Source organism: Galleria mellonella, unplaced genomic scaffold (assembly GCF_026898425.1).
Source record: "Galleria mellonella isolate WM207_F2 unplaced genomic scaffold, CSIRO_AGI_GalMel_v1 utg99, whole genome shotgun sequence".
Lineage (NCBI taxonomy): Eukaryota > Metazoa > Arthropoda > Insecta > Lepidoptera > Pyralidae > Galleria > Galleria mellonella.
This window is the reverse complement of record NW_026442184.1, coordinates 1,663,686-1,680,374: the sequence shown is the minus strand read 5'-3', so window position 1 is coordinate 1,680,374 and position 16,689 is coordinate 1,663,686. Positions and strand designations below refer to the sequence as shown.

At 35.3% G+C, this 16,689-nt stretch overlaps 1 protein-coding gene across 2 annotated transcripts; it reads left to right on the top strand.

Annotated features, from left to right (window-relative positions):
• The first annotated feature begins 380 nt into the window (after positions 1-380).
• On the top strand, positions 381-15,402 carry LOC113521481 (ubiquitin-conjugating enzyme E2 W). 2 transcript variants are annotated; one of them, XR_008253801.1, is made up of 7 exons: positions 381-477; positions 735-826; positions 5,736-5,838; positions 10,375-10,530; positions 10,992-11,067; positions 12,454-12,683; positions 13,217-15,402. XR_008253801.1 is itself a non-coding variant. In XM_052902971.1 (6 exons), the coding sequence occupies exons 1-6, from the start codon at positions 454-456 to the stop codon at positions 12,465-12,467; spliced, it is 465 nt and encodes a 154-aa protein (XP_052758931.1). In that variant the 5' UTR covers positions 381-453; the 3' UTR covers positions 12,468-15,402. The 2 variants fall into 2 exon arrangements, 1 of the variants encoding a protein (XP_052758931.1); XM_052902971.1 differs by having other exon boundaries at positions 12,454-15,402.
• The last annotated feature ends 1,287 nt before the right edge of the window (positions 15,403-16,689 follow it).

Here is a 16,689-nt window from a genome sequence, read left to right as displayed (position 1 = left end):
ATAGCAGGCTAGTGTATAAAAAAATGTGTATTTAAAATTTTTGTTCATTTACATTACTAGATTATATATATCTATTACATATATATATATTAGACACAGTTTATGTAGAAAGTATGCAAGCAGGTTGAATCTAAATTTGGTAGGGTTATAGAAACGTGTAATATTTTCTATATACTAACCTGTATATGAATAAAAAAAATTGCAACTGATTGTATATCTTTCGTCCTCCTTTTACTAATTATATTAATAAAAGAAGAAAGGAGGCAATCATATGATTTACATTTTTTATTTTATCATTCCTTCTATGTAATTCCTTGTTCTTAGGTCTCTGTTTAACACACCATTTACTAATTACTCTGTAAAGTCTGAATAAGCTAGAAACAGGACATAAGACTCATAATGATTTTTAGCTAGTAACACTAAAATCAAAAAGTCTAAATAAATTGGATTACAATGGCGGCTATGTCCCCATCTCAGGTATGTAAAATAAATAAAAATCTGTTACCAAGTGCATTTCAATATCATTATAAGAAAATCAGAAATTCCAAATAGTTTCAACAAATGTAAAACCAGTGCCACGATCCTCTGTATCGTAATTAGTATTTAGTTTCTTTATTATATTCAATCATTGACAGTATACGGATGGGTTTTTGTCAAATTCGTAATGTTATGTTGTCAATAAATTTTTCTTATAACAATCTGTCGTATGTACATCAATATTAATTTCTTTTCAGCGGAGATTACAAAAAGAACTAATGTCGTTAATAAGAGAACCACCTCCAGGAGTCACGGTAGATGGAGATCAGGCCAGCCAAAATCTGACTTTGTAAGTAAAACTGATAAAAGTCATAAATATTTTCAATAAATTTAAATTATAGTAATCTTTTAATAACCAGATCATTCAATTTCTGTTTGTTGTTCCCAATTTTGCATAAGATTTCAATTGAAATCTTGACTTTGAGAATGTCATACTCAATAAAAATTTTATATTATAATTAATTTTATTTTATTGAATTAAAATTAATGCAATTAAGTATTTAATTTACAGAAGTTCTTTTGGTGTATATGTCCCATCTCTTCTTTCACAAATCTTTATTTTGGGCAGTCCTCGTCTTTTTTTATGATACTTTCAAAGTGATACTTGATAAGTAGCAAACAAGTTGACAACCCACAAACATTGAACAGCTGCATATACATTACAGAATACACAATTACACCCATGGTACTCCTCATGTGTTGCCTTTTCTGATTAATATGATGTAATTACTCTGTAACCTGTAATTTTGCTGCCAGAATTTCATATCCATATATTGTTTATTCTCCATCATCTGCATGCTTGCCCACAATCAACTTAACAAACCTGTTTCTTGGACGGAAGGGGGGAGGGGGGGGAGATTGTTAGTTATGCGGACTACTAGTCCCATTCCTATATATACCCTATCAGCTCTACCTCCACATAGTTTACCATGGAAACCATCATGCTAAATTACTGGTGTATTTATTACTATGGGCTGACAGATCTGCCTTCTGAGCATCACCTATCATCCCTTACTGGTGACCCACCAGCATGTTCCATTAGTTTCTCAAGATTTTCTATCACTTCCTATATACATCTATCAACCAATATATCTGGACTGTATCAATTTCAGAGATCTAATTCTTTACATAATATTATATATTTAACAAGCTTATATTAAATATACTTCAAATATATATTTCTCTAACAACATAAGCTGTATGCAACAATACATACAAACATAACAAGTGTACTAACTTATTATTTATTTATTTGCTCATTTATTTATTTATTATTATATTTCTCACCACAAACAATTTAGGACTTAATATCTATAACTTGCAGAACATTTTAACAATATTATTTGTGGGAGCTGGTGCCTGTATTAGGTATTAAACCTGTATTACAAGTCACCAGGACCCTTACCTCGATTATAATATAAAAAATGCATCAATAGCTTTACAAATTAATATATTAATCTTGGTATTATGAACATATTATATTTGTTAAGCCGTATTTAATATTTTTGTATACAACTTGAGGATTTCAAACAAGTTAATAGCCTGCCTGATGGGAAGTAGTACCACAGCCTGTATACATATATAGCTCACAAAATACACTGTGATGCCTATAACAAGACCTTTCTATAGCAATAAAATTATAATAGCTGGTTCATACAGTCAAAATGATCTTAATTTACATCTACAACTGGTATAATCCCAAAAACCATAAACACAAGCCTCAACACACTATGTATCCAACCATCCTGCGTCTAGTTAAGTAAAATTCTGTCACTCTGATGCCTGAAAAAACACTTGGCTTCAGCACATATCCAAACTACCTCTTAAAGAGAAGAGATCAGCATATACCGATAGTGCAAGCGGGGTTACCTTTTCATTATCACCTCTTAAAAGAAGGTGGGGGGAAGAATTGTTAGTAATCAGGTTTACCTGACCCATTGCTAGCAAAACACCCTATCAAGTCGACCTCCATGCAGTTCCCCTTGGAAACCATTGTGGTTTGATTCTAGTGGAATTTGTCACAATGGGCTAACTGACCTGATTTCATTGTCACCTATCATCTCTCACTGGTGCCCCACCAGTGTATACCGTTAGCGTAGACGGGATTACCATTCCATTATCATCCATTAAAAAACCTCTTAAAGAGAAATATAATTAAATAGGTTAGATGTAAACTGAAAATCAGTGCTGAAGACCCATCAGTCCAGCAAAAGCTGAGTTTGTATTTATTGCCAGGCATATGGGTACTTAACTATATGTATTACTAACATTGTAATTATTGTACCATATTTGTAAAACATGGCAATAAATATTAATTTTAATATAAATAATAATAATATTTTTTTATTACATAATGTATCGAGTAAAGCTCGCCTTGCCATAATTCGAGGAGTACTGACACCAACACTCATGTATGGAAGCGAATCGTGGGTATGGCAGAAGAAGCATGAAAGTAAGATAAATGCTATAGAGATGAGAGCTTTGAGAAGTATGTGTGGTATTACATTAAAAGATAGAGTAAGAAACAGTGTGATTAAAGAGAAGTGTGGACTGAAAGACGATGTAGTGACAAAAATCGAAAAAGGAATGTTGCGTTGGTTTGGTCATTTGGAGAGGATGGATGAAAGAAGAATTACGAAAGAGATTTATCGAGCAAGAATGAATGGAGATGTCGGTAGGGGCCGCCCTAGACGGGCCAAATTAAAAGTACCTGTAACCGGCGAGCGTGTATGAAAAGATTGATGAATGTGGAAGAAGCATAAGAGGTTTGTTTGAATCGAAGCATTTGGGGTTCCATTGTTTCTGCCTACCCTAATGGGAGACAGGCGTGACAGATATGTATGTATGTATGTTCTTTATTACGACTACAGTAGCCTTATTTGTTAATAACATACTATTAGCATAATATCGGTACACCTATTTTACCAAAAAAAAAGTTGACAGATTTAATCACTGCTATGGCGTCCCTAGAATACCCATTGTTAGATCTTTCAAAGTTTATTTAATAAATCATATTAGTAGATGTAGCTAAAATTACTTTTTCTAGCTTAAAGCTATTTTTTTTTTTATAGGATCTACTTAAAATGACAAGTACATCAGTTGTAAATGGATATATTTATTTGTCTGTGATACGATTGAGTTGTTAAGTGATAATTTATACATGATACATATACAAAGTGTTTTTTTTTATACAACTTAGAATGGCAAACAAGCTGACGGCCCACCTGATGGAAAGTGGTATCCGTCGCCTATAGACATGAGCAGTACCATGGACATAACAGAATATACTGTTTCGTCCATGATACCCCCCATGCGTTGCCATTCCTGAGGACTCAGGTGTTATTCCTCTGTACCCAGTAAATTCACGCCATATTCCACCCTTCAAACCAAGTGTTTGAACATGAAGTCATACTTTTTATGTTCATAATCAAAAAGTTTTATAATAATTAAATTTAAACTTTATACTTTAGTAATAGCAAAACAAGATCAGATTGCCAAAATAATTACTATATAAAATATAACGCACACAGTCACACATACGCACACAGTCACGCACACGCACACAGTCACGCACACGCACACGCACACAGTCACGCACACGCACACAGTCACGCACACGCACACAGACACACACACGCTCTCACAGATACACAGAGAGACACTATCGCTACACGCACAAGTAAAGTTATCAGTCTGTTTACCATATGATCTAAGTAATAATGTCGCCTACCTAAAACTAATCTTTTTAGGTTATTGTTAATTATCAATAAAGTATCTCGTATCTCGTCATAGTCGTAGAATACCGACGGATCTGACAAAGATTACATATATAGATCCGTCAGTATTCTACGCCTATGACGATCTATAAGTTTAAAAAGAGAATAAGTACAATTTCATGGCTGTTCTAATTAGTAAAACAATGACTTGATGACACAATAACATTTATCTTTTCATTTATTTATATAATAATAACAAAATATGTTTACCTTATAAATTTTAGGAAATTGGTAAACATTTTGCAATTGAAAATAATAATATATATTTTTATTTATTTATTTATTTATACCTATTGGTCTTTTCAATTGTAAAGACATTTTTTTTTTATTATTTTTAACTATAACACTCAAGTCGATCGGTACACATGTATGACTGTAACTACTAATGAACTGTCACTTTTCTCATATTGGGTTTGCTGGAAGAAATCTCTATTGGAGATAAGCTCGCCTTTGTGCACTATTATGTTTGTTTTTACATTTTAATAACCGTTTGTGTACAATAAAGAATAATATTTACGAATGGTATTTGTACTTTTTATTGCATGATAGTAGAATGGTAACCACTCCTGTGCAATCGGTATACACTGGCGGGGTACCAGTGAGGGATGATAAGTGAGGATGAAGCAGGTGAGTTGGCCCATCGTGACGAATGCTACAATAAATCAATCGCGATGGTTTCCAAGTGGAACCGCGAGGAAGGCTACCTGATAGGGTTTATGCTGGCAATGGGGTTGTTAATAAACAACCGTCGCCCGCAGATATGAACAGTACCGTGGACATGATAGAGTTTACTGTATCGCCCGGGACGCCCCTCATGCGTTACCAGTCCTTAGGACTAAGGTGTTTTATTTTAATGGGTGTTAATGGAATGATAATCCCACCCGCGCTAACGGTATACACCGGCGGGGCACCAGTGAAGGATGATAGGTGAGGATGAAGCAGGCCAGTTAGCCCATCGTGACGAATTCAACAAGAATTGTTCACGATGGTTTCCAGGGGGAACCACGTGGAAGTCGATCTGATAGGGCATATTGCTAGCAATAGGGCTATCAAACACCATTGCTAGCAATCCCTTTCCCCCCTAGAACTAAGGTGTTATGCCTCTGTACCCTGTTATTTCACTGCCATATCCCACCCTTCAAATCGAAACAGCCATGCAAACTTCTTTACGCTATCTCAGTACCCACTTAATGATGAAGCCCAAATTCTTTACCCATATAATTTCCTAATCGATTGCAAACCTTGGCATATGCGAGCATACACCAAAAGCACAACCGCAAGTGCTTGGGAATCCAAACCCAGTACATATAACAAAAAAAAACTTCTTTACGCTAGAAACACGAATAAGATAGAGGTACCCAAATAAATGACTTTGTACTAAAAGTTTTGTTTTTTTTTAATGAATTCTGTATTACTTGACAGGTGGACAGTACATATGGAAGGTGTCCCCGGTACATTGTATGAAGGCGAAAAATTCGTATTGCAGTTTAAATTCACAAACAAATATCCCTTCGACTCCCCTGAGGTGAGTGACTCCGGCTGTTTGTATCTAAACAATGAATTTTGAATGAATGAATGAGTATACTTTATTTGCATTATACAATATAGGAAATAAGCAAGACAATTAACAAATATAATGATACAATTGTATTATATAAGTACAGTAAGGCGGTCTTATTGCTGAGAGCAATCTTTTCAAGACAACCTTAGGGTAATGGACTAATTGTTGTACAAGTAGGTATGATAGTGCTGTATAATTGAGAAAGTTAACAGCGTAAAACATTAAGGGAAATAATTATTTTAGTTTTTATGTTTTATAAGAGACGGGAATGCCACTGTATGGTCCCGATATAGAATGGGCTACCCCTTATTTTCTAAGGAACTAAGGGAACTTAATGGTCGAGGGATAAACAGCATCCCTCTTAAAACATCACCAGAGCCTAACTGCGGTTGCCAACGTTGGTTGCCAAGCGTGGCAACTACTGGCAAAATCCAATAATAGGGGGGAAGCCTATGTTCAGCAGTGGACCGTTAACGGCTGTGATAATGATGATAATGTATAATATTAAAATTCGGGGGGAAAGGGATTGTTAGTAATGGAGACTGAGAATCCCATTGCTAACGATATACCCAACCAGGTCGACCTCCTCGCGGTTCCCCCTGGAAACTATCATGATTTATTCCTGATGAATTCATCATGATGGGCTAACTGGCCTGTTTTCATTCTCATCTATCACCCTTCACTGGTGCTCCGCCAGCGTATCCCGTTAGCGCAGGCGGGGTTACCATTCCATTTTCACCCATCAAAAAAAAAATTTAAATTCATTCGTGAAGTCAAATATTTATTGAAAATATATGCTTATTTTTAAAACCTTTATGAGCATATTTCGTCATGTTTTGCAATAAAAAGTCAATGCGGGGTTAAAAATTTAGTAGGTACCACTTAATGCGTCCAAATTAGGTTCCGCTTGTTAAATCTCCGATTGTGTCTTCATCTTGTTTGTGATTGCGTTCAGTTAGTATTCGGTATCGGAATTATTCTTGTTTAAACAAAACTCGTGGGCAACGCTCTGAGGAATTGTTCGGATTGATACCTGCTGCTGATTTTTACCACCGTACAACCCGCCATAAACTAAAGTTTCATTTTAACCATCTGGACGAGTGGCGGTCTTCCACCGTGCGTTTTTCAAGGCACTTTCTTCCACACACAACCAATCTTTGGAATCAACTTCCAGCATTTTCGAATCGATACGACATCTTAATCTTAAAGAAAAGAGCATATTCCTTTTTAAAAGACCGGCAGTATACCTGCAATGGCTTTGGTGTTGCGGCTGATCATAGCCGGTGGTCACTTACCATTAGGTGAGCTGCATGCTCATTTACCCCCTGTGTTATAAAAAAAACGCATTTTTTTAATGGTTGACAATGGAATGATGACCCCTTCTGCATTAACAGTATACACTAGCAGGGCACCACTGAGGAACGATGTGAGAATGAAGCAGGTCAGTTAGCCCATCGTGATGAATACACCTAGAATTCAGCACGATGGTTTCCACGTGGAAGTCGACCTGACAGGGTATATTGTTAGCAATGGGAATGGTACTCCGCATTACTAACAATCCCTTTCCTCTCAAACACGTAATATAATCAAATGAAAATGTTATCAGTACAGTAGATTTAGATAAATTATATTTTGTGTACTAAATATTTCATTAGATCGATAAGAATAACGATAAAGGCAATAATTTGGTAAGAACTCACTATATCGGTTGTGTTACCGATACGTTTTCTATCGTGGTCCCCCCTGGAAACCGTCGTGCTGATTTCCAGGTGTATTCATCACGATTGGCTGAATAAAGTGCCTTTCTCATTTTCACCTGTCATCCCTCACTGGTGCCCCGCCAGCGTATACCGTTAGCGCAGGCGGGGTTACCATTCCATTATAATCAATAAAAAAAAAAGAAAGTTACATTTTCTATTTCAATGGATCTTAATAAACAACCGAATAATCAATCCGACCCAGGGCCGTAGCTAGACCCAAGTTTAAGGTAGGCCGAAAGCAGTTTTTGGTAGGCCATAAGCCATAATGAAGTGACTTCGAAAAAACGAATCTGTCTAATTTGCTTGGAGCCTTTCATTTTAAGGTTAAAGGAATCAACATTGGACCTTTTAAGATAGCGCATTGTCCCTCAATGCACCTCCCCCCCCCCCCCCTACTACGGCCATTATTCAACCTCAAGACAGTACTCTGGTGTCCAATAGTGATACAATTTTAAACCGCCTACGCTAGCAGGGCACCAACGCGGGATGACGGATGAGAATGGGCAAATCAGTTAGTCCATTATAAGGAGTATCACAATAATTAACTACTATGGTTTCCAGAGAAAACCACGTGGAGGTCGATCTGATGGGGTATATTGCTACTAATGGGGCTGACAGTCCCCATTCATCAGCACGAATTTATATACCAAAAAAATACTTCAATCTTCTTTTATATCTTTGAAAATAGCTAACAAGTTAACGAAAATGACAATAAGGACACGGGAACGTTAAAAAATATGGGTGTCCACCAAGTAACCTGTTTTGGAATTTGCGACAAACCATTACCCACTTTTCTTTGGCAATTAGGTAGAAATATAATAGAAAAAAATCATGTTTGTCCAACAACCGTGATAATCAACAACATCCTTGTGTGGATGGGCACTAAAAAACGGCAATTATGTTTCCTTAGCGCCACTCGAGGCCGCCGAGTCTCATCTCGCATATTTACTAGAAAATGATCCGACACTTGTTTACACAAGGAAAATATTAACTTGATTTCTGTCTGTATAATCAGTTTTTTCTATATTTGGTTATACCAGTGATTCTCAACCTTTTTTTTTTTGTTGCGGCACATATTTAACGATTTCAAAATTTGGCGGCACACAAAGAAATAGATAAAAATTATTTGCTTACTACAACACACTGCATAAATAGTTTATGACAAAAATTTTAAATATTTGCAAAGTTTGGCGGCACACTTTTAAAATTTGGCGGCACACAAAAGTGCCGCGGCACAGTGGTTGAGAATCACTGGGTTATACATTTCTCTACATTTCATTGCTGATGCGTCTTTTTAGAGTTCCGTGTCTCCAAAGGAAAAACGGAACCCTTATAACACCTCGTTATCTGTCCGTTCGTCCGTGTGTCAAGACACTTTTTCTTAGGAACGCGTGGAGGTGTAAAGTTGAAATTAATATCATATACTCAGATCTGCGATCTCTTAAAGCATTGAAAAAATCAAGCTTCTAAATCGACGCAATCGAAAGATACGGCCGTTTATGTTCCATTTATATCGCATATTTTGACATTCGCAAAGGGAATCGAAACCTGTAGGGTACATCCCGTTGACCTAGAATCATGAAATTTGGCAAGAAGCAATGTGATGTAGCTAGTGTAGTATGTAGTGATAAAGGAAAAAATCCGAAAACCGTAAATTTGTAGTTATTTAAAAAAAATAAACTTGATGATTTTGTACGGAACCTTCGTTGCATGAGTCCGATTACCACTTGGCCGGCTTTTTTGCGTATTAATAATGAATCTCACAATATTGTTCACCGCTCTACCCACTGACATTGATGCTCCTTTCCACTTTGGATTTGCTGGGAGAGAACTCTTTTAGAGTTAAGCTCGCCTTTGTACATTTGATTTCAAGTGTCATACTTCTGTATGTATTATTGGTGTGTACAATATTCGGCGATGTACAGTATTATATGTATGTACCATATATTGTGTGCCGTGTGGTCCCAGCATAGAATAAGCCATCCCCTTCCTTTCCCGTGGATGTCGTAAGAGACGACTAAGTGAGGGCGAGGGATAGGCAGCAGCGTCCTAAAACATCTCTAAAGTCTAACTGCGGTTGCCAACCCGCTTGCCAAGCGTGGCAACTACTGGCAAAACCCCTCATAGGGGAGGCTTATGTTCAGCAGTGGACAGTTAAGGGCTGATATGATAATGATAACAATATTCGGCACGTGGTCCCGGCATTGAATGGACCACCCCTTCCTTTCCCGTGGGTGTCGTAAGAGGCGACTAAGGGAATCGGAACCGAGATTCTAAGAAGCCTTATAGTCCTTCTTCAATTCAACTATAGTGCCTTTGTACCAATTTCATAATGCTTGTTTTTTTTTTATTAATTAAAAATCGATTAACCCCGCCTGCGCTATCGGTGTACGCTAACGGGGCAACGATGATGGATGATAGGTGAGAATAAAAGGGCAAATCTGTTAGCCCATCCTGATGAATACACCTAAAATTCAGCATGATAGTTTCCAGGGGGAACCACCTTAAAAAAAGACCCTATATTGCTAGCAATGGGACTGGTAGTCCGCATTAACACAGACACCCCCCCCCCCCCCCCCCCAGGATTGGTTGAGCCGACGCCTAAAGATAGCAAACTCATATTTATAATTTAAAAAGAAGTCTTTTTTTTTAAGTTATATATTATTACTGTGAAAATGAGCTAAATGTGAAACTAAAGCTGGGAAACCATTTAGAAGGTTGTAAATTTGAACATCGCCAGGTGACGTTCGTGGGCAACAATATCCCGGTGCACCCACACGTGTATTCCAACGGCCATATCTGCCTGTCCATACTGACTGACGACTGGTCGCCCGCGCTCTCCGTGCAATCCGTGTGCCTCTCCATCGTCTCCATGCTTAGTAGCTGTAAAGAGAAGGTACTGTACTGCACGTGAATCATACATTTTCATACAAAACATTTTCAATTGACTCCAAAAAGATAGGAAGTTATCAATTCGGTTGTTTTTTTTTTATGTGACTTATATCCCAACCAGAGGGAGACTTTGTACAAAAGTCGTTTGCTTGGATACCTCTGTCCCATTCGTGTTTCAACCGTAAAGCAGTTGTGTTTGCATGGCTGTGTTTCGGTTTGAAGGGTGGGATATGGCGTGAATTTACAGGGTACAGAGGAATAACATCTGAGTCCTCAGGAATGGCAACGCATAAGGGGTATTATGGGTAAAACAGTTTACTCTGTTATGTCCATGGTACTGCTCATGTCTATAGGCGACGGTTACCACTTTCCATCAGGTGGACCGTCAGCTTGTTTGCCATTCTAGGTTGCGTAAAACAAAAACAAAAAAGCACAATTTTGAATTGTATCCCTTGCAATTTTCAGAAGCGGCCCCCAGACAACTCATTCTATGTTAAAACCTGTAACAAAAACCCTAAGAAAACAAAATGGTGGTATCACGGTAAGTAACCGCAACGTCCGGAACCAGTGTTTAGTATTGCAACAACACATTTATTAGGGTTCTGTAGCAAAAATGTACAAGGAAACCCCTTATGGTGTGACTAGAAATGCTATCGATTTGAAATTATAGTTTTACGTATTTTAGGCCCAACATTTTCTTTGCTAAGTGTCCAAAAGGGGTACCTATTCAAACTTTCTTCTCTATTCTACTAGTCCAAATAAAGTATTTTTTTTACCATAAAGGTGGCAAATAATCGTACATACTGTCTGATAATAAATTGTCACTGTAACCTATGGACGCCTGCAACACTAGGGGTGTCTCGTCTCGTACACTCTTTGAAGAATTCCATACTAAGCCTAGTCTAGAAAAACCTCGACAGAGAGCTCATTCAACAGCCTGAGCGTTCCTTGCGAAAACTTCCCTGAAACCGCACTATACGCGACCATTTTTATGTTAGGCTTATTATCAAAGACGTGAATTTTCTAACTACCTCTCGAGATAGAGTTTTTTTGTGTGTATTGTTTTTTTATTATTTTTGTATTTGTGTGTATTGTTTTTTTTTTTATTATTATTATTGTTTTAAAACTGTAAGAAGTCGTCCGTGAAATCACTGTGTGGCTTGCACCGAATACCAGCACTGTTGTCTTTATTTTGTTAATGCAATTGTTTATCGATAAAGCTTCTTTCTTTAATCCCACCCCCCCCCCCCTCCGTGGTCTCATATCGTTTTATATAAAAAAATCTCTTAGCGGTAAATCTCGTATTTTTAGCCATAGGGCCAGGCTGAGTGTGACCTTTTTTTAAATTTTCTTTTTTGTAATTTTACTAACTTTGCTACTGTAATCTTTTGGAGGGAACATTAAAGAGTATCAACACATATATACAAATAATAAATGCCATAATCTTAAAGCCATATGACTTACAGCTTGCAGGGATAGGTGCTGTGCACTATAAGCCACTACTTGTATCTTTCTCATGTGACTCACCGTTGGATCTATTTCTAATGTATATCTCTTATCTTTATTCCCGTGTTTATCTTATATATTTATCACTGTTTTATATATTATTCTTATATACATATACATAACATCTCTTGCACACATGTGTCCGTGAGTTATGTATTTAGGGCCTACTGAAAATCAGTGTCGTAGCTTCAGATTTGAAACTGCGACATATGCTGAGTTAGGTCCTTTGCACAAACACTGCTACATTCATTTTGTTTTTATATGTTTTTCTTTTTTATTCTTTTTATAAAAAATTAGAAGATTTTCTATTTAAAAAGGATAAAATCAAATTTTGTAAATTAATTGTAATTAGATTAAAATTTGTAATTAATTGTGCATAAACAAAATAAACAAAAAAAAAATGTGTTTATTTATATTTCAGACGACTCCGTGTAACGTCACGTCGCGGCGCTGTATCGAGCTTGGACGATAAAATCTCAATATGTGATAAGTGTTATAACGACGTGGTGTGTGTACATAGCGAGTGAGTGCCGTGGTGTGCGGACGTTGGACTAGCGTTGCTTATTGCGTTGCCCTGTGCCCAGTTCGGACGCCATATTGCTGCGGAGCGACACCTGTCGGAAACTTTGACTTCGTTTGACGGATTGAATTGTAAGTAAGCTGATATCCAACCCTTTGAGCTAGATATACACTGGCAGACTGTAATGCATCTCATACTATCCAGTTAATACATTTAAGTCTTTAGAAATGGCATGGCATGAGGAGTATCATGGGCATCACAGTGTATTTTGTGACATCCATGATATTCTTGTCTATAAGTGACGGAAACCACTTACCATCAGGTGGGCCGTCAGCTTGCCAATTTAATATCATAAAAAAGAATGTCTTGTCGTGTAGACAAAACAGTGAGTCCCTAATTGTCATAGCATAATATGGGACATGCCAAAACCAGTGATACTCTGATATGAATCCAAACGACACAGTAGTGTTTCTAGCTTTTGGTTGTTTACCCAGGGTCACCACACGACACGACAAATCGCATTGGCGATAATGAACGCTGTACGTTTTTGTTAACCTTAAATTCCCTTAACGTCGTATTATTCTGTCATTACTAAACTGTTTATACTTGTATATGGGAATCATAAAATATATGTGAAAAATTTAACCTTCTGGTAACTCAACAGAATTCAAACCCGTCTCTCAGCTGTACCAACTAGTATACTTAACCGGATCTCGACAAACATCACTACAGTAGAATTACTAGTCGGTAGTTACATTTATAACACGATAGATGGCGCCTGTATAGATTTATTGACGTTTGAAAGACTTTGAAACATAATTCAAAATTTAACACTTGATAGTATTTTTTTTTTTTTATTTAATTGAGACTACACTTGGCTCAGATGTTTCAGAGTTGTAGATTCGAATCCTTTTACATTGAACTCTAATACATTTTAAATGGTACACAATTGTGAGGCGATAAAAAAATCACTGTCATTCTGTGGTGAACTGTGGAAACAGCCGAAGATAGGTGGCAAAGATGCTTATTTTAAATTTGTTACTAATTCCTCACGCTCACATACGAGAAAGACAGCACTTCCGTCCAATTTTGTTCTCTCACCTGTAAACTATAAAGCCCATTTTGCTTTGTTTAAGACTGAAATGTAAACAGATTGGAAATGATATGTTTGCCACCTATCTACAAGCCTGGGTGTGGACCCATAAGCTCTTAAGCAGTATTAATTCGACCGTATGGTTTGTGATAAACGGAATTACAACCTTGGTATAATGGTATAAGGTTGTAGTTCAAAGTCGGACATTAAAATTGGTGATTATACAGTGTGTACTTGAAATATTACGAAATATGTAAACAATTCAAGGTGTATTGGTGTGTTTTTAGTATAAGCTATTTCTTTTTTCAATCGGGTAACTTAGCCCATTTTAATACATAAATAGGTAATATAAAACAAAGAATTATTATACATAAAATTTTATTAATTTCAAAGGAAATCTTTATTGACAATATATAATTATAACATTATATCCGTGTATATAAAATACGTATTATTGGTTAGTTCCTATCACGTTGGGACATAAAATTATATAAGATAGGTATCTTAAACTTAATTTTAGTCATGGTAACATTATTAACTAGGATGCAATGTTGCCAATATAAAAAAGAATATTACAATATTTAGGATCACAACAAATACAAAATATTACAATAATTGTATAAAAATAAATGTATTGGTCTTCTCTAATTGAAATAATAATACAATAATTAATATAAACTATCCACAACAACAAAAAAAAAATTAAAAATGTGTGTTTAAAACCATACTAAAAATTTTTGCTTGGGGTGTAGGAGATATTTCGTCAATTCATTTACACATTGTATAACTTATAGGAGTGTAACAAATATACAATCACTGTAATGTGATCTATAATATATTTAACTGACAGTGATGTTTAAAAAAAAATGCAAATTGTATATTGAACTGGAACAACTGTTTAAAGATTTGCATTATTTATACATGAACCTGGCAACACATACATTGTATATTGAATTCTATTCTATATTCAATTTTAAATATTTCTCAGCTGTTTTTTTTTTCAAACAGCTCTTTATTGCACTAAAATTGTAGATTAAATTACAACTAAATATTATGTTGCATTTTATTTTTTATGGTTGGCACTATTACAATAATCTTACGAATTATTTTTATTGAATGTAGTCATTTAAAAAAATAAAACAAAAACACTTATAGGACATAATTTTTTAATCAATTAATACAAAAATATTATAAGCTTTTTGTTTATTTTATGGACTGTAGATTTTTTAAAAAGATATCCTAGGATTGGTTTACTAATTGTGCAATATATATAAACGCTAAATATGACCCATATATGGTAATAAATCTATTACTTTATAGTGATTGGTGCAACAACTTGTTTCAAGGCTTGGGCTTGTCTCTGAAAGAGATCTCTTCCAGCCAACTTAATGCAGTGAGAGTCAGTAATTAGTTGGTAATCTAATAGTTGTAAATATACAAAATTAAACAAGAAATGTTAGATGACGCTGGAATCGAGACTTGTGCTTTTTTGTTGATTATTTTGTAATTGAAGATAATTTAAAATAAAATCGCAATGTTGTGTACAATGAAAGAATATAAAAATAATTATAACCTATTACTATTCAAGTAAAAAATCAATAAAACCACTCGCCACTTTAGAAATAACGCCTTAAAATTATTTTTACTTACAAAATAATCGACAAGAACCACAATTCTCGTTCCTACCGCCATCTAGTATTTCATGTCCAATTTTGTTTAGTGACCAACCATCCCAAATACAAAATAAATAAATTATTTGCTGTCAAAGATTTGCTGTCAAATTATAGACATCTCAGTGATAGTTGCATGATTAATGTTGTAGTGTTATACAAAAGCTATTTATGACAAATTCAAATTTTTTTTTTCTAATATGGCTTCCATCTTAAAGAATGAAGATGAGAAATATTTAAAATTTAAAAAGTAATGCAGACGTGCAGTTGTGCAGTATTTTGAATGGTTATTTTTTTTAAAATTTGATGTTGTACTACAATCAGTCATTTCAAAATTAAAATAATTAACTTTTTTTTAGCTTATATGATTGTAACGATCTCTCTTTTCTTTTTTTTTTCTTTCAATGGACGATAATATAATGGTAACCCCGCCTGAGCTGTCAGTATATGCTGATGGTGTACCAGTACTAATTATTGTTTAAACAAAATAAAAAAAATACCAGTGAGGAATGATAGGTGAGAATGAAAGGCAGGTCAGTTAGCCCATCGTGATGAACACATCTGGAATTCAGCACGATGGTGTCCAGGGGGGACCAATTGGAGGCTGACCTTGTATGGTATATTGCTAGCAATGGGACTGGTAGTCCACATTACTAACAATCCCTCTCTCCTCTCTTTCTTTTTAGGTACTTTAATTTACTGTTTATTACTATTAACTAAACTAAACTTACAACTAAAAGTTGTAATCATACATAGTTTTTGACTTAAAAATCCAATTTTATTGTGGCCTAAATATGTATTAACTTATGAGATATCATCCAATGAATTCACTTGAATCATTATAGTTTTAAAATAAAAATTATAGTGCCACTTGTACATTGAAATTTTATATTTTAATTCAAACATAATATATATAAAATTAAACAGCTTTAAATCAAATAAAGATGAGAATTGACTTTTCCATTGTTTTCTGTCTCGCTCTTACTCTTAATTGAGGCAACTTAGGTTAAAAAGAGATGCAAAATAACAATTGTTTTCAAAATCAATGTTTTCAATTAGTTGAGTAATAGTAAATTTGAAAACAATTTTAGTTTTCACATTGTCATCTTCATTTGATTTCAAAGCATCTTGGCAAGTAATGGAATTGCAACGCCATCTACCGAATTTACAGTCAACAAAAAAGTATACAAACCATTATAACATTCAAGGCAGTAATAATCCGACGTCGAGCGAAGCCAGGCGATTAGCAATAGCAACAACTGTGTATTGATATAAAAGACCTTATTTCGTTTTCAGTCATTGACCTTTTTAGTTATATTTAATCCATTAGAATTATATTTTTAACTGGTCTCTATTTATGCGATATTTCATGTC

What these genes read in the sequence shown, in the direction of transcription:
- LOC113521481 (XM_052902971.1), top strand. Translation starts at nt 454, where the DNA reads ATGGCGGCTATGTCCCCATCTCAG. An exon ending in ATCCCTTCGACTCCCCTGAG is followed by an intron (nt 5,839 to 10,374) that starts GTGAGTGACTCC and finishes GAACATCGCCAG; the next exon opens with GTGACGTTCGTGGGCAACAA. An exon ending in TTAGTAGCTGTAAAGAGAAG is followed by an intron (nt 10,531 to 10,991) that starts GTACTGTACTGC and finishes TGCAATTTTCAG; the next exon opens with AAGCGGCCCCCAGACAACTC.